This window comes from Pimephales promelas, chromosome 10, assembly GCF_988280905.1.
Source record: "Pimephales promelas chromosome 10, fPimPro1.hap1.1, whole genome shotgun sequence".
NCBI classification, from domain to species: domain Eukaryota; kingdom Metazoa; phylum Chordata; class Actinopteri; order Cypriniformes; family Leuciscidae; genus Pimephales; species Pimephales promelas.
The window spans coordinates 33,052,645-33,075,180 of NC_142778.1; the positions used below are offsets into that span (position 1 = coordinate 33,052,645).

A 22,536-nucleotide genomic window follows, 5' to 3' on the forward strand; every position below is an offset into this window, starting at 1 on the left:
ACACCCTTTCGCCATTGCACGCGACCGAAATAGAAGAGAGGTTGTTTTGATGGGGGATGGAAGGGTAATGTATTTGATTAAAGTTTATAAGGGTACATGAATTTAAAAATAAATAATGAAGTGCACAGATAAATCATTTATAATAAACACTACAATATTACATATAAAAAGAAGATTTGTCAAATTTGATTTCATGCCGACTTTTAACAGCTGTGTATGAACTCCCATTAAATAAAATAGAGCTGCGTAAAGAATCTTAAATTCTCATTTTGAGCATATTGAGGTCACGACGGTAATAGAAAATGACAGAATTTGCACATTTAGGTTGAAATGAACTGCTTCTCCGTTCACACATTGTTTATGCAGATAAGTGTTTCCCTGTTGTCCTCAGTCTTGTGCTTGTTCTTGCTGACAAGTTTAGCTATGAAACCCTCACTGTTTGCGGCTAAAAGTATTAGTAAATGCCTATTTTTCTATTTAAAGAATAAGGCGGCTTTAGATTAGTCCCCTTTGTCCTCGTACCAGCTCCCTTCCCAGTACTCAAGAACCCTACTGCAGATTTCTGGTAGCCGGCCTTTCAGTGTGGATCTTTTTAATCAAGCCCTGTTTGAAGCAGGGGGGAGGAAAGCCACATTTCCAGAGAGGGCTTATCGCTGTGGCAGCCGGGAACAGTTTTTAGAGGGGCTGTCAGTGGGTGATTACAGCTTCATCTTCTCCATGGGAGAAAAATCTGGCTTTTGCATCACGTTTGCTTCTAGTGTAGCAGAGGCCACAAACCTCACTCCCCTGGTCTCAAGAAGCACACTAGCAACTGACACTGGAGGCCTAGGTCTTCAATGTCCTTTTTAGCGCACCTGCCTTCTCCTGTGCAGATTTGAATCCTGCTCTGGGGTGCGTTAGCCGTACAACGACATAACTCACTGCTTAACTACCATAGTACGATGCATCATTGAAGAAATCAACTAGCTAGTCTCGACTGTTTTCCGAAACCGTATTGTCGCACATTGGTCATTCATCCACGACCACGTTGATTAATGATGTCATGCACATGGTGGAGTAATAACTTCTTTTAATGAATCTGTTTGAGATCGAATTAATGCTAGATGTTTTGCTATAAATTACGAGCATGGCATCCGAGGACTATTTCAAATTTTTCTCAGTTATTTTGCTTTATTTCCAGATTCAAAACTAGTTGAACTGCTGATAACTACAGAACTTGCGACTATGCACTTCTATGAACATGCACTTCTGAGCGGTTTCGGTTAGTGCCGTGGCCCGGGTGGTGGTGAGGTTTGTAGAGTACCCACAATTCCCATGTACTGCTGTGCTTATTGTTTAGATCACTAAGCTCGCTTTCACTCCTTCCACCTTAGTCTTTATTAATGTACCTACTTATCACAGCTCTGACTCTCTTCAGATCATCATAAAAGCATCTGGATGACAAATGTTTACTTTACTTCCCTCTGATCAGTAATACTAGATAACGCCAGTTCATTTTACGGCGTGGTGCTTCACATTAACTTCCCCTAAGTTATTCAAGAGACTATGGGATACTGATGGAATTTTACGTAGTGCTAGTGCATTATTTGAGGTATTTTAGCTTATTATTGTAGCTAAGGGGTGCCCAATCCTGTTCCTGGAGATCTACCTTCCAGCAAAGTTTAAACAAAGCTAATCAAGATCTTCAGGAGCATTTGGTAATTACAAACGGGTGTGTTGGACAGGTGCGGCAGGTAGGTAGATCAGCAAAACAACAGGAACCAACAACTGGCGGGACATGTTTTTAGGAATGTGTTTTTTTAAATGCATGAGTGTGATGATGCCTGCGCATTTGAACCGAAGACGCCGCCCATCTGGAGAGCAACTGAACATTTAATATGGATATCTGTAAAAGTAAATGGCCGTGTTGGATTTATATGGGGAGCAAAAGGCACATGACAAAGCGTAGTACTCACAAGATGTCGACATAAATGGTTCTCGTGATCAAATTGGATTTTGTTAATTTTCAGTGTAGTTTTTCTGTTCATCACAGGCATCAAAACACTTGGAATATAGATCACAAGTCATATTGACAAATTTTTTTTGTCTTTTTTTTTCTTTTTTCTTGACAGACCCGATCGCCATTTATTTTTACTGTACATAAAAGAGTAGCTTTGACATGCTGCTAAACATTCCCTTTTATGGTCTGTAAAAATGTCCTGTTTAATTTAAGTAGAAAAATTCACCAACTAGGGTTGAAAATATATATATTTGGTCTGTCAAACGATTAATCGCGATTAATCGCATCCAAAATAAAAGTTTTTGTTTACATAATATATGTGGGTGCACTGTGTATAGTTATTTTGAATATATATATATATATATATATATACACACGCACACACATATGCATGTATATTTAAGAAAAAAATATTATTTATATATAAAATATTTATATATAATATAAATTATATATAAATCTATATACAGTATATACATGAAAATATTTTATAAATATATACAAGCATGTGTGTGTATTTATATATATATATATATATATATATATATATATATATAATTATACACAGTGCACTCACATATATTATGTAAACATAAACATTTATTTTGGATGCGATTAAGGAAATCTGACAAATGTTTGTAAAAAAAAAAAAGGTACAATTAATTTATTGCTTTATTTGAACTGAGTTTGAGTTGCGTTTGGGTTTACATACTTGTCTATTGAATGTTTATAATAATCCCAGTGACACAATCACACAGAAACTGAGAGCAAACACAGCTGTTTTTAAGGTTTTCTGCTAGCCATAAATGTAACACACTGGTCGTGAATAGATTGATTGACACGAGGACGTGATGTATCCCGTGAGCTGGTGGGATTATCAGAGGTCCCTAATCAGATCTCGACCCCATCCGCATATCTCTGATTGGAGCTTTTAGACTGAGACAGAGATTGATCTGGCTTTTAGTATGAGCTCATCCCACTGAGTGCTCATACACTCATTCGCCCCAGCAGATAATGCTGTTCCCTGAGCAGATGGGGACCAGTTACACACAGCCATGCAACTTTTGGGGGACCAATAGGGAGAAACATAAAACATTTTATTGCAATAAATTAGCTCATTTTGAATTCAGAGGAGGATATATAATATGCCCTGCTATGAATCTGTCATGATTTGATATAAGTCATGCAATCACTCTTGATATACATTTTTTCGAATACTTTATCAAGGTTCATTGAGCAGTGTGAAGGAAGTAGGGCTGGGTACCGAGTTCGATACTTTTTAGGTACCGACAGAATTACCTCGATACCATCGAGTATCGAAAAATGACTTGTTCGGTACCAGATTTCGATACCCAAGGGGTTAACTCATTAAATCAGTACTCAAGCAAACACATATGAAATGCAAAACGACACAAAATCAAAAAAATATGTTCCTTTATGCACTGGCTAAGGAGCATGAGTCGAACTGAAAAAAATAAAACCAAAGGTTTTCTGAGGTAATATGTTATGTAATCTTGTTACAATGGATTTCATAAAATTGGTATCGAAAAAAGTATCGTTCAGGAACTGGTATCGAAATCAAGGTATCGGTATTGGTATTGAAATTTTTTAAACGATACCCAGCCCTAGAAGGAAGTGTTTACCCTCAAGCTAAAAGTGACGAAGCATGTGATCGTTCCATTTACCCATCATACCTGTTTACACAGACATATCCCCTATAGTTTGGCCCTGTCCCAAATGTCACACTCCGGACTTGTGGACTTCCTCAGAGTAGCGCGAGTCCGCGAGGGCGCATTGAGAGGTATATGAGTATATATTAAATAAATGAATGAATATATCAAATTTCTTGCCGCAGTGTAAATGTAAAGATGCTATACACTCTTTCATAGGAGTGGCAGACTTGACAAAGAAAGAGAAATCTTAAAGAAAAGATGAGGAACAGAAGTGTAACAAAGACACTGTTTTTTTGTTTTTTTTTAACTGTCAAAGCTCTCTAGGTTTTCTCTCCACACTGAGAACGCATGGCTAATAAGACAGGCACTTCAAGAGACACCCCAGTGCTTAGAGATGTGGGTTTTTTTTGTTGTTGTTGGCTGTCGCACAAGATATTTGTGTGTGCATGTGCGACTATATTGAATTCAAGAGAAACTCTGTGTCTTATTAGTACCTGGCACTGTCTATAGGCAGAAACCCCTTTGAAGAAAAATAGCTTTCTGTACTATCTCCCTTTTCTCAAACATCTTGGTTGAATGAGTCGAGTGTGTGAGGAAAATCTCATGTGGCATGCTGGTGTAAACCCCATTGGCTTTATGGTTTTAGAAGGAAGTAGAAGAATGGGAAGGATATTTCCCCACATGCCCATTCTGTGCACCATGATCTGAGGATTCAGCAGCTGTTCTGCACCCTAGTGTGTGTGTGTGAGATCATGCCTGCACTTGTTTATGCTTAATGACTTTGCTATGTATAGTACACAGGGTTATCTGGATGGCATGTCGATGTACCACGCTGTTTTTGTTTTGACATCTTGGATGATATGGAAACATCATCTCAACAGTTAACATCGAAAATAATCCATTTGCACTGTACTGCTTTGAAAGTGCTCCAAAGAAGAGCCATGAAAAACAGATGACAGAAAAGGAAAAAGAAAGAGATCCAGTGGAAAGAAAGATACTGTAACATGTTTTGTATTTTAACACTGTTTCGTACTTATCACATTGTCCTGGTTTCCTGTTGTAAGGACATTTGAAGGAAGTTCACCCAAATGAAAGTTTGGTCATTTATTTTCGCACACTCGAGTCGTTCCAAAACTGTGTGTTACTATTTTTTTTTTCCTTAAAAAATGAAAGGAGAAATGTTGAAGCACTTTCCGCTCAAGGACACTTCATATTGACCAAAGCTGTCAAGCTTCAAATACAGTAGGTCTAAATCAGAGGCGGCTGGTCGGATTTAAAATAGAAGAGGCACACAACATTTTAGTGGTCGGATCCCCTCCCAACGATTTTTTTTAACTGCTTTAAAATGGCTTTTTTTGCACATTTAGATGGAAAATGTATTTTTTGCGTTCTTTTCCAGCCTATCAATTGACGCAAAAATCCACCCTTCTGTCCTTTTAAAGGGGTGATGAACTGAGAAATCAAATTTTCCTTTAGCTTTTGACATCTAAGAGGTCATCATATTATAAGAATATCCTGTACGTTTCAGAACTGAAAACGTCCTTGTCACTGCGAATGGATTTGTTGAAAGCCTTCCCGATGTTCGCTCTCGTCTTATTCCGACGCCTGGCACTAGACAGAAGTTTTTTGTTTTTTTGTTTTTCTGACGTGGAGTTTGCGTTGGGGTTTGGAATGAACTACACGCCAGTCTCTTTGAATCCATCTTCTACTTTTGTCGAAAGTTGACTAAACTTGTGTCGCTCGAGTTGTCTTCGCTGATACGGAGAATGCCGGGGAATACACAAACCTGCCAGACATAGCCAGGTGAGCGTGACGTCACGTCACGCCCCGTCTCAAACTCCGTCCCGAATCCCTCTTATTTACTTTACGTTACAAGATTATAGAGGCAATTGCAGTGATCAGAGAAGGGCTCATTCAGACCAGCAGGCAATTGTTTAAAGGGATAGTTCACTTTGAAATTAATTTTTGATATGTTTTAGCTTACCTCAAGGGCATCCAAGATGTAAGTGTCTTTGTTTCCACAGTATTTTCAATTTTGACATTTTTCGGTCAAACCGGTGTTGTCTGTCAGTCATATAATGCAGGTTTAGGGGGTCCACCTTAAAGAGCATGCACAGAGAAGTCAAAACTAAACATGATTTAATGACTCGTGAATGTAAGTACACATTGATGTCCTCAGACACGAAACGAGCGGTTTGTGTGAGAAAACGAACAGTATTTATATAGTTTTTACCTCTTGTTAACAGCTATGTCGAACTGATCTGAATCAGATTTCCAACTGAACCGAACTGAACCGTGTCCAACGTTACGCCGGAAGTGATCTCTCGCGTGTCTATGTCACGCATTGTTTACACGGAGATTTCGAAAGTTTTACCTTTCACTAAACATATTTAGATATACGGGAAATCGTAATGGAAGACGATTTCGATATCGATAAACTATCCCTTTAAACATGGATGGGTTCGAAAAACGGCTATTTTAACATGAAATGTTGCGCAATGCACCTTTAAAGTTAGCATATAGCTTCAGAAAAGTTAGTCTTATAGACTATTTTTTGGAAACTTTTTTACATTCCCGTTCCCCATTTACTTTTATATTGAAAAGCGAGTTTCCCCTGTTGTGTTCCACAGAGGAAAGAAACATGATAAAGAGGAAGTATTTTGAGTGAGCTAGTCCTTTTTAGAGCCAAATCTAATAGAGGCAACAAATACATTTGTTTTATCAGTGCACATCTGCTTTACTGTTCCAGACAGGTCAGTAGCCGGTACAGGTACGATGCCAAGACAATCAAAGAGCAAATGCAAGGCAGGTTTGCGATGGATTTACTGGTCTGCTCCACACTTCACAGGTGCGCTATCATACCGTAGCGAAGAACAGACAAACACTGGGGAGATTCCGTGACAGAGATGACATTGCTTCCCTTTTTAACTGCGTACTTGCTAAACTGGTTGTGGCTAATGTTAGATGGGTTCTGATAGTGACCACTCCCTGGATGATCATGACACGCATGTTGTTTTTCTAGGTTTATTTATAGGGCCATTTGTGAGACACTATTCAAAATTGTTGACTGAAAGACATAAATATGCAATACGTTAAAGAGAACGGAAATGTGTTGGACATAAGGGTCCAGAGAGGGATGGTGCAAAATAAAAAGAATGCTTGCTCGACCTTCCAGCTGTTGACATGCGGATTATGGAGAGAATGAAAGGTATTCGTATAGTTGCTCTGTAGTCAGCGGTGGTGCTGGCAAATGCCGTTTATCATTCTTTCCATTTAGCAGTGCAAGCATCACCACATGAATGGTCCAGGGGAACATATGAGACGAGAAGAGGATCTTTCTCTGTCACTGATATCTCATAAACAGTAAAGGTTGGAAGGGGAAACTGTGTTTCCTCATCACCTCAATGAGGAAGTCAACATAGGAAGTACTTTTTGTTTGATTGGGAGAACTTCTTTGTGTAATGCAAAAGCATGTGTATTCAGATTATTTTGTGTATGTCTAGTATCATATAGAGTACACATCTTAGTGTCAGAAATATACCGTATTGCCCACTTGAGCTTATATTTCGGTTTTGTTTAGTTGCTTTTTAGCACATTTTTCTTCTAGCCACAGCAAATACGACAATTAAAACAATTAATTGAAATACATTTTTAGTATGAGAGTCTGTCTCTTCTCTATCAAGTCAATGTTAAATTGAAAGTACTGTAAATGTAGTCTACTATTCAAAAGTTTGGGATTAGTAAGAACGAAAGAAATTGACACTTTTATTCAACAAGGACGCATTAAGTTGATCAAAATTGACAGGAAAGACATTACAAAAGATTTCTATTTAGAAGCTATTTAGTTTCAATTCATCAAAGAATCATGAATTTTACATCACGGTTTCCACAAATATTTTAAGCAGTACAACTGTTTTTAACATTGATAATAATTATAAAAAATGTTTCTTGAGCATCAAATCAGCATATTAGCATGATTTCTGAAGGATCATGTGACATAAAAGACTGGAGTAATGATGATAAAAATTCAGCTTTGCATCACAGGAATAAATAACATATAAAACAAAATAACAGCAAACAGTTATTTTAAATTGCAATAATGTTTTACAATATTACTGCTTTTACGTTATTTTTGATCAAATAAACGGTTAACACTTCAAAATGAACATTTAGTTGACATTAGGTTATCTCTACTTTAGTTAACATGAACCTTACTAAGAATCAACAATACTTCAGCATTTATTCATTTTACATTTAACATTTATTCATTTAGCTGACGCTCCAACATCCTCACACGCAATATAGCTTATACTAGCCGAGACTCTTCTTTATGTGTACGGGTGTGACGTAATGAGGTTGTGTGTTTTCTAATATATGTATTTTGGATCATTTTTAACCCCAAAAAAGCTAAGAACTGCAGATTTAACTAAACAATGAACAACTGGATTTTTATTAAAGATTAATAATATGTAACAAATATATTGCTCATGGTTAGTTCATGCTAGTTAATACATTAACTAATGTTAACAAATGAAATCTTATGCTTTTTTAGGCTACTTTCACCTCTGAGGTCACTACAGGATCTGCAGAGGCACTAAACCCATCACTATATAGGACTAAAATAAAATGTTATGAAATATATTACATGTTCGATAACAGAATAAAGAGGAATTCACAACATGGACATTTTTGTCATTTAAGTTACGGTGTCATGTTTGCCCCAGGCCCTGGTTATACACCAGCATAACAGAGAAGACCTGGAATCTAGGGCAAGAGTCATATAGAATACTTTGTGTTACTTTATATTTTCTTTTCGGTAAACTATCCCTAAATGTGAGCTGTGTGTGTGTATGTGTGTCAGCATTAATCATTTGGGATTAGCAGCCAGTTCTCATCAGCCAAAAAAACAAAAAAACATCAGTCCCATAGTGTCCCATTAGTTCCTGATTCTGTGCACACTGCACTCGCACGGTCAAAACACTTTATTGCAAGATATAGTATACATTATCACACACAAAAAAAAATGTATTCCTTTATTCAGCAAGAATGCATTAAGTTGATCAAAATTGACAGAAAAAAAAACAATGTTATTATTTTTTTCTATTTATCAAAGAGTCCTGGATTTTTAAAAATAATGGTTTTCACAACAAATCAGCATATTATGATTTCTGAAGGATCATGTGACACTAAAGACTGGAGTAACGATGCTGAAAACTCAGCTTTGACATCACGGGAATAAATAATATTTTAAAGTACATTAAAATAGAAAAGTTATTTTAAATTTCAGTAATATCTCACAATATTACTGTGTTTTTCTTTACTGTTGTTTTGCATAAAAGTATACACTGATCTCAAACTTTTGAACAGTAGTGAATTTGAGCATTAATTGTGAATTGCATGATTGTGATGTAACGGATGATCTAACTGAGTGGCTTATCATTTATATTACTTCATGTTATTATTTGGGATCAAAATACATGCCGAATGCACAAGTGTGGCTGTGGTGTTTCAATGTTCAGTAAGTTTGATCGGATCTTAAACTCTTAAGCACGTGTGGCAGTGGGGATTGCCGTTGTCGTGGTGACCATATGGCTAAGGGTTAGTTTCCAGATGGTGGTAACAGAGGATGAGGTCAGACAGTCAGGACCATGCACATGTACCAGTTGTGTGTGTATGTGTGTGTGTGAGAGCAGTGAACGTCAGACAGTCACACCCAAACAAACCCATAGGCACATTACTGAAAGATGGGGTGGAAGTACATGGGACAGATGCAGAACTAGACAAACATCCTACATCAGACATTCACAGTAGGTGATAACATTTAAGCTTGTTTCTCACTGGTGAGCAGAGCCTATTCATTACTGTGAACCACCATATGAATATGAATATGGTCCTATTTTTTACAGTCTATGATATGGGCACTGAAATCACAAGCAGAGTTTTTATCTGTACTGCGCTGTACTTAGCAGAATGCACTCTAAGCTTATTTATGAAGCAACATATGTATTAAATAAGACTTCTCACTTGAATAATATATTTACAGCAGTAAAAGAAGAAAAAAAAAATCGATTTCCTTTTTTAGCACAAACGGAAAGCGACACTTATGTCACTAGGCCATGAGGTAATAAGATCCAGATCCACGTGACAGTGTCACCTGCCTTCCTCTAACAGCATCAGGTGTCTGGTCCTCTGTGCTCTACAGCTGCCACCCGGTTTTATTCATCTTGACAAGCGTGTCCACCTGTGCTTTGTACCTGCCTGAAGTCTACAGAGAGACTGACAGACAACACTGTCCAGAATCCTGGCTAATTGACTGTGCTGAAGACCAGACCACATCTTTTGAGGTTTGGTAATGGACCAGAGTCAATATTTGGGCTGTCAAACTGATCATTATTATTACATTGAATATATACATTACATTGGCATGTTAAGTGAGTAAAACAAAAATGATATAGGCTACATATATGGATAATAATTTTAAAATTAATAACATTAATAATACTAATAAAAAGAGTTACTGATACTAATAATTAAAATACTAATAGCTCACATTTAATTTAAAATTAAATTGTCATATCTAATTATATATAATTGATGATGTATAATAAATTAAATAAATAATTATACATTATTATATAATTTAATATTTATATATAGGATTTAGGATCTCTAATTTTAATGTTCAATTTATAATTGTATAATATATACATTATTGGTATGCTAATTGATTAAAAGATATATTACATTGAAATAAATGACAATAATACATTTCTGTGTGTGTGTATATATCTATATCTATATATATATATATATATCTATATATATATAGACATATATACATATGACCATTTAATAATTAAACATTAAATTGACAGTGAATTTATTACTTAACTGGCATATAATATAATTTATATAATATTTATTTATTATGTTTTTTGTATATAGATAGATAGATAGAAATTAAATTTATATATATATATATATATATATATATTTAAAAAACAGTATTAATTATAGTGTAATGTATAATTATACATTTAAATAAACAATAAATTAAGTTAATTTTATTAATTAATTGGTATAGAAATAAAATATGTATAAATTAGATGAAACAATTACACATTATATATATAAAATATAATGTATATATAATATAAAATATAATGTATATATAATATTATATATATATATATATATATATATATATATATGTTTAATTGATTGACAGCCCTAGATTTGATTAAGATAGAAGTTCCTTTCTCTAACAAAATGAACATGTGAAACCTCTTTAATTCGGTTCATATTGTCATACATTGTCTCTCAATGCAGGTCCAATATCACATAAAAACCTCAAACACACGTCAGCCATTCTCTGCTGGTGAGAGACACTGGCTCCACATCCAGCATGATATATGACTCTGCTAATAACCTACCAATGTCCTGTGTAGGATCGCAGTCAATAAGCTGTCCAGCCCTGCCAAAACACCACATTATTAGGTGTTAACGCTGGGTAAATAAGCTCCTCTATACTAGCGTAACACACAGCCCGGAGGTAGCATAATGAGTCAATAAGCTATCCTGTTCTACAATAATATACTTCACCAAGGAACTGGAGAGGAAGTAATGATGTTCTGAGATTGGTTTGAGCAGAATTGAGGTTTTGTTGAGCAGTTCTTGTACGTCAGAGTTGTTTTCCTTACAAGACATTAATGTACTAGATACCATATTGTCATGCACTCTTAATACGGAGTATTAATGCAAAAATACTCAATATACAGAACAAAGACTCACAACATAAAAGATTAAGTCTTTATTAATATAGTATGTTACTTTACTATGGCTGTTGGTGTACTTCAGACATAAAAAGTGTATTTAGATACCAAGTTTCTGTCCTTCCCAGTGCTCTGTGTCTGAGGAAGTCTCCAAAGTCTCTCAGTATCTTTGTAATCCAGAAAGCAATGTTCACAAAGCTCTGCTCAGTCTGTGCCTGGAGGCCTCGGAAACCTGGCAGGAGTTTTGATGTTTTATTGTATTTTTCAGGTGAGCCAGTGCAACTCTCACTGCAGTCTGGTGTTTGGGTTTAGGTTTATGCATGCACCTTTCTATCCACTATGGTTTAGACGTGAGGTTTATTCGAAATTAGACAAATACATATCGTTTTTTCCTGTATTGCCTGAGAAAGAAAATGCCTTCGTCTCCTCCTGTCTAAACTCCACGTAATAGGTAATCCTAGCTGCTTTCTCCTTCAGAATAGCATAATCTGATAAACGCTTCAGTGATTCTGTTACTGTTGTCTGATGCATCACGAACTAAATCTACACAGTATCGCAGTAGTGCATGCTTGCATATTGTGGTTATATAGTAATAGTTAATCTGGTTTCACACTAATTTAAAGGGTTCGTTAACACAAAAATAAAAATATTGTTTTCACCCTCATGTCGTTCCAAACATGTAAGGCTTTTGTTCATCTTCAAAACACAAATGAAGATTTTTACATTTTTTTTATAAAATCTGCGAGCTTCTAAAATCTAAGCGACTGCGCAGGCTCAAACTGAGCTTGACGACAGTCTGACAGTTGTAAATCTTCTAGTAGCTGTGCCAAGACATGAGACCTCAAGTAACATGAGAATGAACCTCATTGGTTCTTGCAGAAGCTCAAATTTGATGGGTAACATGAGAACGAACCTCATTGGTTCTTGCAGAACTCAAATGTGATGCGTAACGTGAGAATGAACCTCATTGGTTCTTGCAGAACTCAAATGTGTTGCTTAACATGAGAATGAACCTCATTGGTTCTTGCAGAACTCAAATGTGATGCGTAACATGAGAATGAACCTCATTAGTTCTTGCAGAACTCAAATGTGATGCGTAACATGAGAATGAACCTCGTTGGTTCTTGCAGAACTCAAATGTGATGCGTAACGTGAGAATGAACCTTATTGGTTCTTGCAGAACTCAAATGTGATGCGTAACATGAGAATGAACCTCATTGGTTCTTGCAGAACTCAAATGTGATGCGTAACATGAGAATGAACCTCGTTGGTTCTTGCAGAACTCAAATGTGATGCGTAACATGAGAATGAACCTCATTGGTTCTTGCAGAACTCAAATGTGATGCGTAACATGAGAATGAACCTCGTTGGTTCTTGCAGAACTCAAATGTGATGCGTAACGTGAGAATGAACCTCATTGGTTCTTGCAGAACTCAAATGTGATGCGTAACATGAGAATGAACCTCATTGGTTCTTGCAGAACTCAAATGTGATGCGTAACATGAGAATGAACCTCGTTGGTTCTTGCAGAACTCAAATGTGATGCGTAACGTGAGAATGAACCTTATTGGTTCTTGCAGAACTCAAATGTGATGCGTAACGTGAGAATGAACCTCATTGGTTCTTGCAGAACTCAAATTTGATGCGTAACATGAGAATGAACCTCGTTGGTTCTTGCATATCAAGCAATCATGCTTGAGCTATATGTAAATGAAAGCTTAAATTTGATCAGTTCATTATATAAAGCGATTGTGTCTCTTTGAAATATTGTACTTGTTTTTCATGCAAACGTGCCGTTTTGGAGCTAAACTGCCTGTGTAAAAGCATCCTAAAATGGTTACTAAGGAGAGCAAGTGGGTTTTCAGTGTTCGTCTCAATATATGTGTCAAAGCTTCAGTTTTAGGATTTTAGTTAAAAAGATAAAGATGTTTTTTTTCAGAAGTGGTTTAATTCCCATTGGATTCTGTTATTATAGTAATCCCAACTGTATTTGTGCTACTGACTGAGTGAGTCTGCTTCAAACCGCTTGCTCGCATACAAGTTCAAGATCTTTTTGACTGTTTCAACTCATAAGAGTCATTTGTTCACAAATTGGTCATCACGGCTCTCCCTGTGTTCATAACTAATCGCAGCTCACAAGACGATAACAGACAGACACAAATGCATATGAATGTCCACAAGCTTGTAAATCATTCACATTTGCAAACACTTGCAAGCTTTGAATGTATTGTTTGTGTGAGGATGTGTATGCGTGTGGGAGAGAGATTGCTAACGGGACGACATCTCTTAATCATCCTTTAGATGCATCAGCTTCTGATCTCTAAGCAATGCATCACGTCATTTTGTTAATTAGTAATGTTTACAAGATTACACAATTCACTGGCCTGATCTACACACACACCCACGTGAAAATTAGCACTTTAGCTGTACGTCTTAACACCACAATGCGCAGTTTGGAGGCAGAGCTGGGAGTTAGCGTGGTATCCGCCTCCACGTATTAACCATGAGCGTTGTTGGAGACCCTCGGGCCTGCCCGTTATTCCCATCTCTGGCGGGATCCCTCTCCCTGGGTACCTCTCTCGCTCTCCAGCCCGTGAGCTGGTTTAATAACAGAAGCTGTCCTGATCTCTGTGGGGGTCCAGACACCAGACTAATGTAGTGAGACAGCGAGAGGGGTGTGCCTTGCATACTACATGAGCTATATAGAGTGTTCATAAATATAGCCAGTAGCCACACACAGGCGGTCATGTGCTCAGGCAAAATATTTAAATTTTTACAATATTTACACATTTATGCAGATTAAATATGGGAATGGCTTGTGGATTGCTTGTTTTTGTCTTCTGTAGTGTGGTGTATTCTCCATATGAGTCCAGGGGTCAGAGTTCACCACCCATCACCCCATCCACATGCAGGACCCTGGGGCCTGATGGTAATTAATTAGATGTGAGCTGGTAATCTACTGTTTGTGGCTCTTAAGACAAAACTGGGCCTGTAGTCAAACAGACTAATTAATATAATCCCCATCATGTGATCTCCTCTAGAGGTGCATGCTGGGCCGTTTCATTCAGATGGCACAGATGGTTTGAAATGGTATTGAACCAAGAAACGTATTTTAAGTTGTTGGAGATTGTAAGGGATGCATGTTCTGCTAAGCTTTGTACTGTTATCAAGTTAAACTTTGTACACTGTTTGTGCTATACTTTTCTATGTGAAATATATTTATGATTTTTGCCTGGCAGATGATAAAATGAGTGAAAAACAATCCTAAAAACTTGGGACCGAAGACATATTTGCCTGGTTTCAATCCACCAGTGTAATTGCTAACTAAAACGCAAACTTTTAAAATGCGTTTTCGTTAATTGAAATAAAGCCGAAATAAAATATAAATGCATTTTAAAAACCTAAAAAAAAATCTAGAAACTAAAAAAAGAGAAATGTTGCCTTAGCAAATAACTTAAATAAAATGTTTAAGTACTAAAATTAGTGAAAACTGAAAATATAAAAATAAAAGCTAATAAAACAAAATCGCAATAAATAATACAATAGTATATAAGTTATACAAAAATAACACAGCCACGTCCAAGTGATCTGAGGGCGCGGGCGCATTGTGGCTGGTAAAAACGAAATAAATACTGTACTCATTTCGTGTCTTAGGCCATCAATGTGTACTTTCATTTACGAGTCATTAAATCATGTTTAATTTGGACTTCTCTGTGCATGCTCTTTGAGGTGGTGACCATAGACCTCCATTATATGACTGACAGACACGAACGGTTTGACCTAAAAATATCAAAATTTAAAATACTGTGGAAACAAAGACAGCTACATCTTTGATGCCCTTGAGGTAAGCTAAAACATGAAAAATTAATTTCAAAATGAACTATCCCTTTAATGTTAGTCAGCAGACTGAGGGGAAGGTGTTGATGGCTTTGCTATTTCAACTCCCAGAAGGCTGTGCTCTCATAATCACAAAAAAAATCCCTCTCCGTGAAGACCCACGCTCAAAATCCCTGCTGCAGTTTAAAAATAACCAAAAACATTCTCTCTGCTGACGCATGTTACCTCCCACCAGATTCCAGTCAGGAGGGCCCTCTGTTCTCCGTTACCTGCTCATCGCCTAATACAAGTCTATTCATTTTTCTAGTCCGACATATCAGCTGTGATTGTTTGGATCTTTTGAACAGTGAATATTATGTGTGGGGAGACAGGCTTTGATTAATCTGCCTTTTAATCTGATTCCATCTCGTGACCCTTGACCTATTGCAAGTGCCTTGGACAGATTTATTACAATCCTTGTTTGTTCATTCATCCATTTCTGCCATTCGGTTTTTATTATGATATGGTCTTTTCTGTTTGTCAAAACCGTATTATTGCTCCATATTAACATTCAGCAATCAATGCCATATTGAATTATTTTAGAGAAGATTGAAAAAACAAATCTAAAATTGATTTATGGGGATCAATTTTATAATTGAGGTCACAGTAATGTGATACTGGTAGGACAGATGGTGAATAACACAGCGAGGTGCTTTGTGTCTCCTTGAGTTCATTTTTAGGATCAGGGAACATTATTTTATGCCAGTGATGAAGGTCTTTCCAAATTTAGTGGACAAATTGCGGGTTTTTATGGAGTTGTGAGGAGAGCCTCTTTCTTTTAGGCGTTGACAGGAAGAATTTGATAGGGAGATAAAAGCAGCACGTCTCAGTTTATCTATAGTTACAGTCTTTAGCACACATTAAATAAATGTTGTCTGGAAAGCAAAATGAGGTTCCCTTTCTATATAGTGTGTTTGCGTGCACTGCCTTTCAAAAGTTTGGGGTCAGTAAGTTTTTCATTTTTATTTGGAAAGAAATTAATTAATAAAAAAATCAGCAAGGAGAACACATTGAATTGATCAAAAGTGTCAGTAAAGACATTTTTAATGTTACAAAAGATTTTACTTTCAAATAAATGCTGTTTTTTTTTAACTTTCTATTCTTCAAAGTATTCTGAAAGTGCATCACGGTTTTCACAAAAACTGTTTTCTCACAACTGAAATGCTTTTTAATATGGAAGCTTGTTTCCGCCACAGAATGAAAAATAAAAAAGGTAATTGCGACTTTTTATCTCACAATTTAGATTTTTTTTTTCCTCACAATTGCAAGTTTACATCTAGCAATTCTGACTTTATTTCTCAGAATTGCGAAATATAAAGTCAGAATTGCGAGATATAAAGTAGGAATTAAGAGATATAAAGTCGCAATTGTGTGTTAAAAAGTCAGAAATGCGAGATATAAAGTCAGAATTGTGAGATATAAACTATTCTGAGGGGAAAAAAAGTTAGTATTTTTTTCCCCTTAGAATTGGCCTGATAACTCGCAATTGCGAGTTTATACATCACAATTCTGAGAAAAGATGTCAGAATTTCGACATATAAACTCACAATTATGTGTTATAAAGTCAGAATTGCGAGATGTAAACTCGCAATTGTGAGAAAAAAAAGTCCGAATTGTGAGATAATCGCAAGTCTATCTTTTTTTTCTCAGAATTGCCACTTTATATCTTGCAATTATGACTTTTTATTCAGTGGCGGAAACTTAAGCATCAAATCAGCATGTAGAAATGATTTCTGATTTCATGTGACTGAACGATCATGACAGCTGAAAATTCAGCTTTGCCATTACAGAAATGAATTACATTATTACATTTTAAATAATAATAATATTTCCCAGTATTATACTGTCTTTACTATATTTTAATCAAAAAGCCTTGATGAGCATAAGAAACCTCTCAAAAACATAAAAAATCATACTGGCCCAAAGCTTCAGAACAGTATTATGTGTATATAAATAAAATAAAAACAATATTGACTACTTGAAGAGCTTTTGTAATATTAATGGTTTAAAATGTGTTTAGTGTTTTCATCTCATATATATATATATATATATATATATATAATCAGCATATGCATATACACAAATTTATCAGTATATCGTATATATAACTAGTTTCGCTCTCTCTCTCCTCAGACGTAGACGACTCCGTGCCGTTCCCCGCAGGCTCTCTCCAGAGAAGAAAAAAGGGTCTAGCTGGTCTGCGTCAAGCGCAACAGTCCAAGTCCAAGCCGGCGCTGCTCATCAGCAATCCCCAGGATTTCCGGCAGATCTCTTCTATCATCGATGTGGACATCTTACCCGACACGCATCTCCGTGTTCGTCTGCACAAGCACGGCACCCACAAACCCCTTGGCTTTTACATCCGTGACGGCGTCAGTGTCCGCGTCACTCCTCAAGGGGTGGAGAAAGTCCCGGGCGTCTTCATCTCCCGCCTCGTGAAAGGCGGTCTGGCAGAGAGCACGGGTTTGCTGGGAGTCAATGACGAGATTCTCGAGGTGAATGGTATCGATGTGGCCGGGAAATCACTGGACCAGGTCACCGACATGATGGTGGCTAACAGCCACAACCTCATCGTGACGGTAAAACCCGCCAATCAGCGCAACAACACGACGCTCCGTGCGAGTAAAACATCCGCCGGCAATAGTTCCGCCGGCTCGGGAGGCTCCGCCCTCTCACATGACTCCGCCCCCAGCCCCGCCTCACAGAATGCTAGCCAATACAGCAACAGCAACAGCGTGGCCGAGGGCGACAGTGACGATGATACGGACCTCATCATCGAGAACGACAACCTGTACGTGCCACACCGTATGACTAATGGCAACGGCAGCCACGGTAACGCCCTGCCGTCGGGCGCATTTGCGCACAGGCCCCTCCCACAAAGTGTTTCCTTGCCCAGTAGCAGCTCTTTAAGCTCTCTGACCACGCCTACACACAACGGCAGTCCCACCAAAACGAGCAGTAGCCAAGAAAGCATGAGAGAGGACGGAAACTTCATTACGTTGTGAGCTACAGTAGGATTCACACCACTGTAAGAGCCTTTATGCACATTTATGATAAAATGAAGGAACCATTACATCCGCTATTATTTTTCGGTCGTTACTATCACAAACGACAACCTGTTCACAATCTTCCCCGTGAATAAGGTCCCTCGCCCAGATCACACAGGTTGCACTGTATGGAAGTGCCTTACGGCTCTCCATTCCTCTCGCCTTAGTTATTTTTTCTTCTTTCGGGAGAAATCAACCATATTCATCTCTATTGACTCCAAGGAAGTGTGCTAGTTGCTACTGGGATGCCTGACGTTATCACTCGGAGGACGTGAGAGACCAACAACTCGCCTCTGTGGAAATGTGTCTTGTGGATTCATCTCACTTTTTATGATGCCTCTTGCATTGATGAGGATGATGATGAGGAGGTGGAGAGAAATATAAGTGTTAAAATGGATCTGATCAGTGTTTATTATCTCATTCTGATGCTGATCGTAGTTTCTGTCGCTCAAAATGTGCTCTACATGATGATTTTGAAGTGCTGTTATTTGCATTCTTCTCACTACTAATTCATGTGTTTATCAATCACGTTTTTAAAAGCGGAAATCTCAATGTGCAGTACGTGAGAGACTGGAAGTGTAGCATTAAGATCAATCCCATTATGAGAACATTTAAACATGTTTTTACTTCTTTAACACTCCCAAGTTGGCTTAATCAGTTCATTATCTCTGATGTTAAAAAAAAAGCCATTTTTTAAATATATCGAGGTTTTTTCATACATGGAAATGGAAACTTTTTGGGGGTTTCTTTTCTATCTGGTTATATTAAAGGGATAGTTCACTCAAAAATGAAAGTTGTCATTACTCACCCTCACGTTGTTCCAAACCTATGAGTTTCTTTCTTCTGATGAACACAAAGGTAGATATTTTAAAGGATGTTGGCTTCCATTGACTTCCATAGTAGGAAAAACAATCACTGTCAACCATTTTCATGACCAGCATTCTTCAAAATATCATCTTTCTTGTTCAGCAGAAGAAACTCATTCAGGTTTGGAACAACACGAGGGTGAGTATATGATGACGGAGCTTTTATTTTTGCAGAGAATACAGTTTTTGGGTGAACTATTCCTTTAAAGTGATAGTACCTCCTAAAATTTTATTCTTGGAAATGACTCCATCATGTCCAAACCTATATGACTTCTTTCTTCTGTTGAACACTGTAATCAAATGGTTCCAATGTATGGACAAAAAAACAAAACAAAACAGGGACATTTCCCAAAATATCTTCTCTAAGGTTTCACATAAGAAAAAAAGTCATACAGGTTTGGATTGACACATGCGTGTGACCGAATTTCCATTTTTGAGTGAGCTGTCCCTTTAAAAAAAAAAAGGCTTTTTATTGTTGAAAGAGGCAGTCTAAAACAGTTTCTTTCTTTCTGAAGGACAACCTGTTTTTCTCACTTTGTTTTTAGTTCCTTCAGAAACAAATAAGAATCTGATTCGAAAGACTTGACCTCTCATTGACTCACTCTGTTTTTCTGTAAAGAGAAAAAAAGGAAATTCCTTTCATGTTTGGAAAAGCCAGAATTCTGCACATTGGGACCTTTTCCACACAGTCCAACTCCTGATGGCCAAAGCTGTGAGGCTTTTTTAGCCATGGTGAGTGTGTGTATGTGTGTGTTCAGTCGTATTTTTAAAGTATAATCTTACAGAAACGGCACTGAGGTGGACACTATCAGACTCCGAGCCAAATATTGGTTTCTCTAATGTCTAACACACCCGAGCGCTGTCTTCAGGCAACCGGTTCCCAGGTGAACGCTTGTTTAGACTGTAGAGAACCTGCCTCGGGACGTCCAGGGCCTCAAAGGCTGTCTATCAAACCAAGAAGCATTGATGGAGGAAGGACAGTGAAATATCCCAACGTTTGGAGGAACATCATTCTAGATTGGCTGATGAGCTAATTCTCTTGTATCGTGATTCTATTTGGGGATGAATGATAATGTAGCTAAAAGGTGTCAGTGAAAACCATTAGGAAGCCGGTCTTACCGTGTCATAACTGATGGGCATGATTCATGAAGGTGTAGCCAGCGTTATCTGGTTCGCTGCAAAACTTGCGTTTATCAAGGTAGCCTTGAGTCTGAAAGAGAATGTAGTTTATTCAAACATGTCTAGACGTAACATCTGCACAACTGACACTAGTGACTCATTGCCTCGTGTTTTCAATACAACATTGTTACCAAGACCGGATGGTGATTTGAAACGTATAGCAAGAGCTGGAGTAGCCAAACTTGCCACTTTGTTTTGTTATCTGTATTTAATTTAATGTTTTATTGGCATTCTCTGGATGGAGAGAGTAAATCGGAAGAAGTGATGGGATATAAACAGCACACAATCGGAGCACCAGTAATACCACATGAGCATTATTTTTTTGTGTATGTCCAAATATGTGTATAAACAGAAATATGTACTGACGGACACTTTTGTACACTAGGAGCCCTTTTTATAAAAAAGAGCATTTTATATGTGTGTAAATTATGGAAAGTATTTTTCTTATTCTTGTACTTTTGTATGTATATTAGAATTCTGGAAAGGAGGTTTCTATTTCTTTTGAGAATCACGAAATTCAAATCTTTAGACGCTTGTGTTTTTATTATAATCAGATGGGTCAAGGTGTACAATACTGTGAATGAATGTTATAAGCTGATTATAAAATGTTCTATCAAGATAATAAAGGTATTTAACATTTATTTCTTGTTTAAACAAATTATTTACATTTTTACTTATGTAATGAATTTTTGCAACATGATTTGTACAATGTATATCATGCTGGTAACACTAATTTAATGTGATGTAGTTACAGTAATAACAGTAAATTATGCATAATTGCAATCAGCTAACCCTAAACCAAACCTTAAATCCAGAGTAAGTACATGTCATGTAGTCAATTTTATATTACACAGTACTTATTAATGTAACTAACTAGGGTTACACTTTATTTTAAGGTATCATTGTTACAGTGTAATTATATATTTAAGTACTGGGTAATATTAAGTTAACTACATGTACTTGTTATAGGGTTAGGGTAGGATTGGGATTTGGTTCCATTAAAAAAAATCTGGAAAAACCTGTTTATTTCCATTTTAACCGGAAGTGGTAGCTGTGGATGCACTTCACTCAGTACTATTGCTTTACATATTAAGGACACTTTATCCTCAGATTGCATCACTGTCTATCAGAAGATCAATGCGATGTAAGCGTACTAATTAGAGCAGAAGGTCCACAGATCAGAACTGCAGACAAATTTCTTTATAACTAAAACTTGCTGCTCAATTAGCCTATCAACTAGCCTAAACAAAAACCCATAATTAGCCAATACAAAATTTGTTTAAGACTACTGACAATTCTTGTGGGCACAAAATTGAAACTTTTGTTTGCCAAGGCTCTAAAGTGCGGGTTAAGATCATGATTTTTCTCTTAAATATGTAAATAGTTAATTTACAGGTTTACTGAGGCCCTCTAGTGGACTCCGGCCGGTTAAGCACAATGTGAAATAAAGGGAATTTGCGCCCTCTGCTGTCTAAACGCTGGTAATGACCATTCAAATAACTCAAGAAATATTCTCACATGTAACGTTACAATTTCGATAGCAGGGAGCTAATTTGAGAAATTTACACTGCATAATGAAAAGGAAGACGCGTAAAAACAGCAAACCGTTCAAAAATACAGCAAAAAACTCGACGACGGATTTTTTGAAAATATTGGCAGTTATCATTGATCATCCGGGTAACGTTAACCGATCCTTTCAGGTCTGAAACAATCAAGATACTTTCAAGTCTTACCGTTACATTCAGTTTAAAGTCGTTATGCTCATAAGGCTTAAACTCTTTTAAACACTGATACTGTAATAAATCAGCATATTTGAGCTTCATAATATTGGGATCATACACTGAAGACTGGAGTAACGTTAATGATGCCGAAAATTCAGCTTTGCATCACAGAGTAGTTCACTTAAAAAAAAAACTTTAGCTGATAATTTACTCACCCCCATGTCACCCAAGATCATGTCCATGTCTTTCTTTCTTCAGTCGAAAAGAAATTAAGGTTTTTGATGAAAACATTACAGCATTTTTCTCCATAATGCACTTTCCTGGGAACCAAACGGTTCAAGGTCCAAAAGACACTTTCAGTGAAAACTGTTCAAAGGGCTTTAAACGATTCCAGACGATGAAT

The 22,536-nt window shown here is 37.0% G+C and overlaps 2 protein-coding genes across 3 annotated transcripts in view; one reads left to right on the forward strand and one right to left on the reverse strand.

The window, feature by feature from the left end:
* The window catches only part of ripor1 (RHO family interacting cell polarization regulator 1), a 119,568-nt gene extending 98,522 nt beyond the window's left edge, over window positions 1-21,046 (reverse strand). Inside the window, exons 1-2 of one of the 2 annotated variants that reach the window (XM_089116489.1) lie at window positions 20,353-20,491; window positions 5,657-5,771 (exon numbers count right to left, since the gene is read on the reverse strand). The gene's annotated coding sequence lies outside the window, so the exon portion shown is untranslated. Of the gene's footprint in view, window positions 1-5,656; window positions 5,772-20,352 lie in introns of both variants that reach the window. The other variant, XM_089116490.1, reaches the window with a different exon arrangement.
* The window catches only part of pard6a (par-6 family cell polarity regulator alpha), a 32,330-nt gene extending 11,277 nt beyond the window's left edge, over window positions 1-21,053 (forward strand). Inside the window, exon 3 of the mRNA XM_039684213.2 lies at window positions 17,454-21,053. Within this exon, the coding sequence (XP_039540147.2) occupies window positions 17,454-18,325 (872 nt within the window). The 3' untranslated portion in view covers window positions 18,326-21,053. The remainder of the gene's footprint in view (window positions 1-17,453) is intronic.
* Window positions 21,054-22,536: the final 1,483 nt, after the last annotated feature.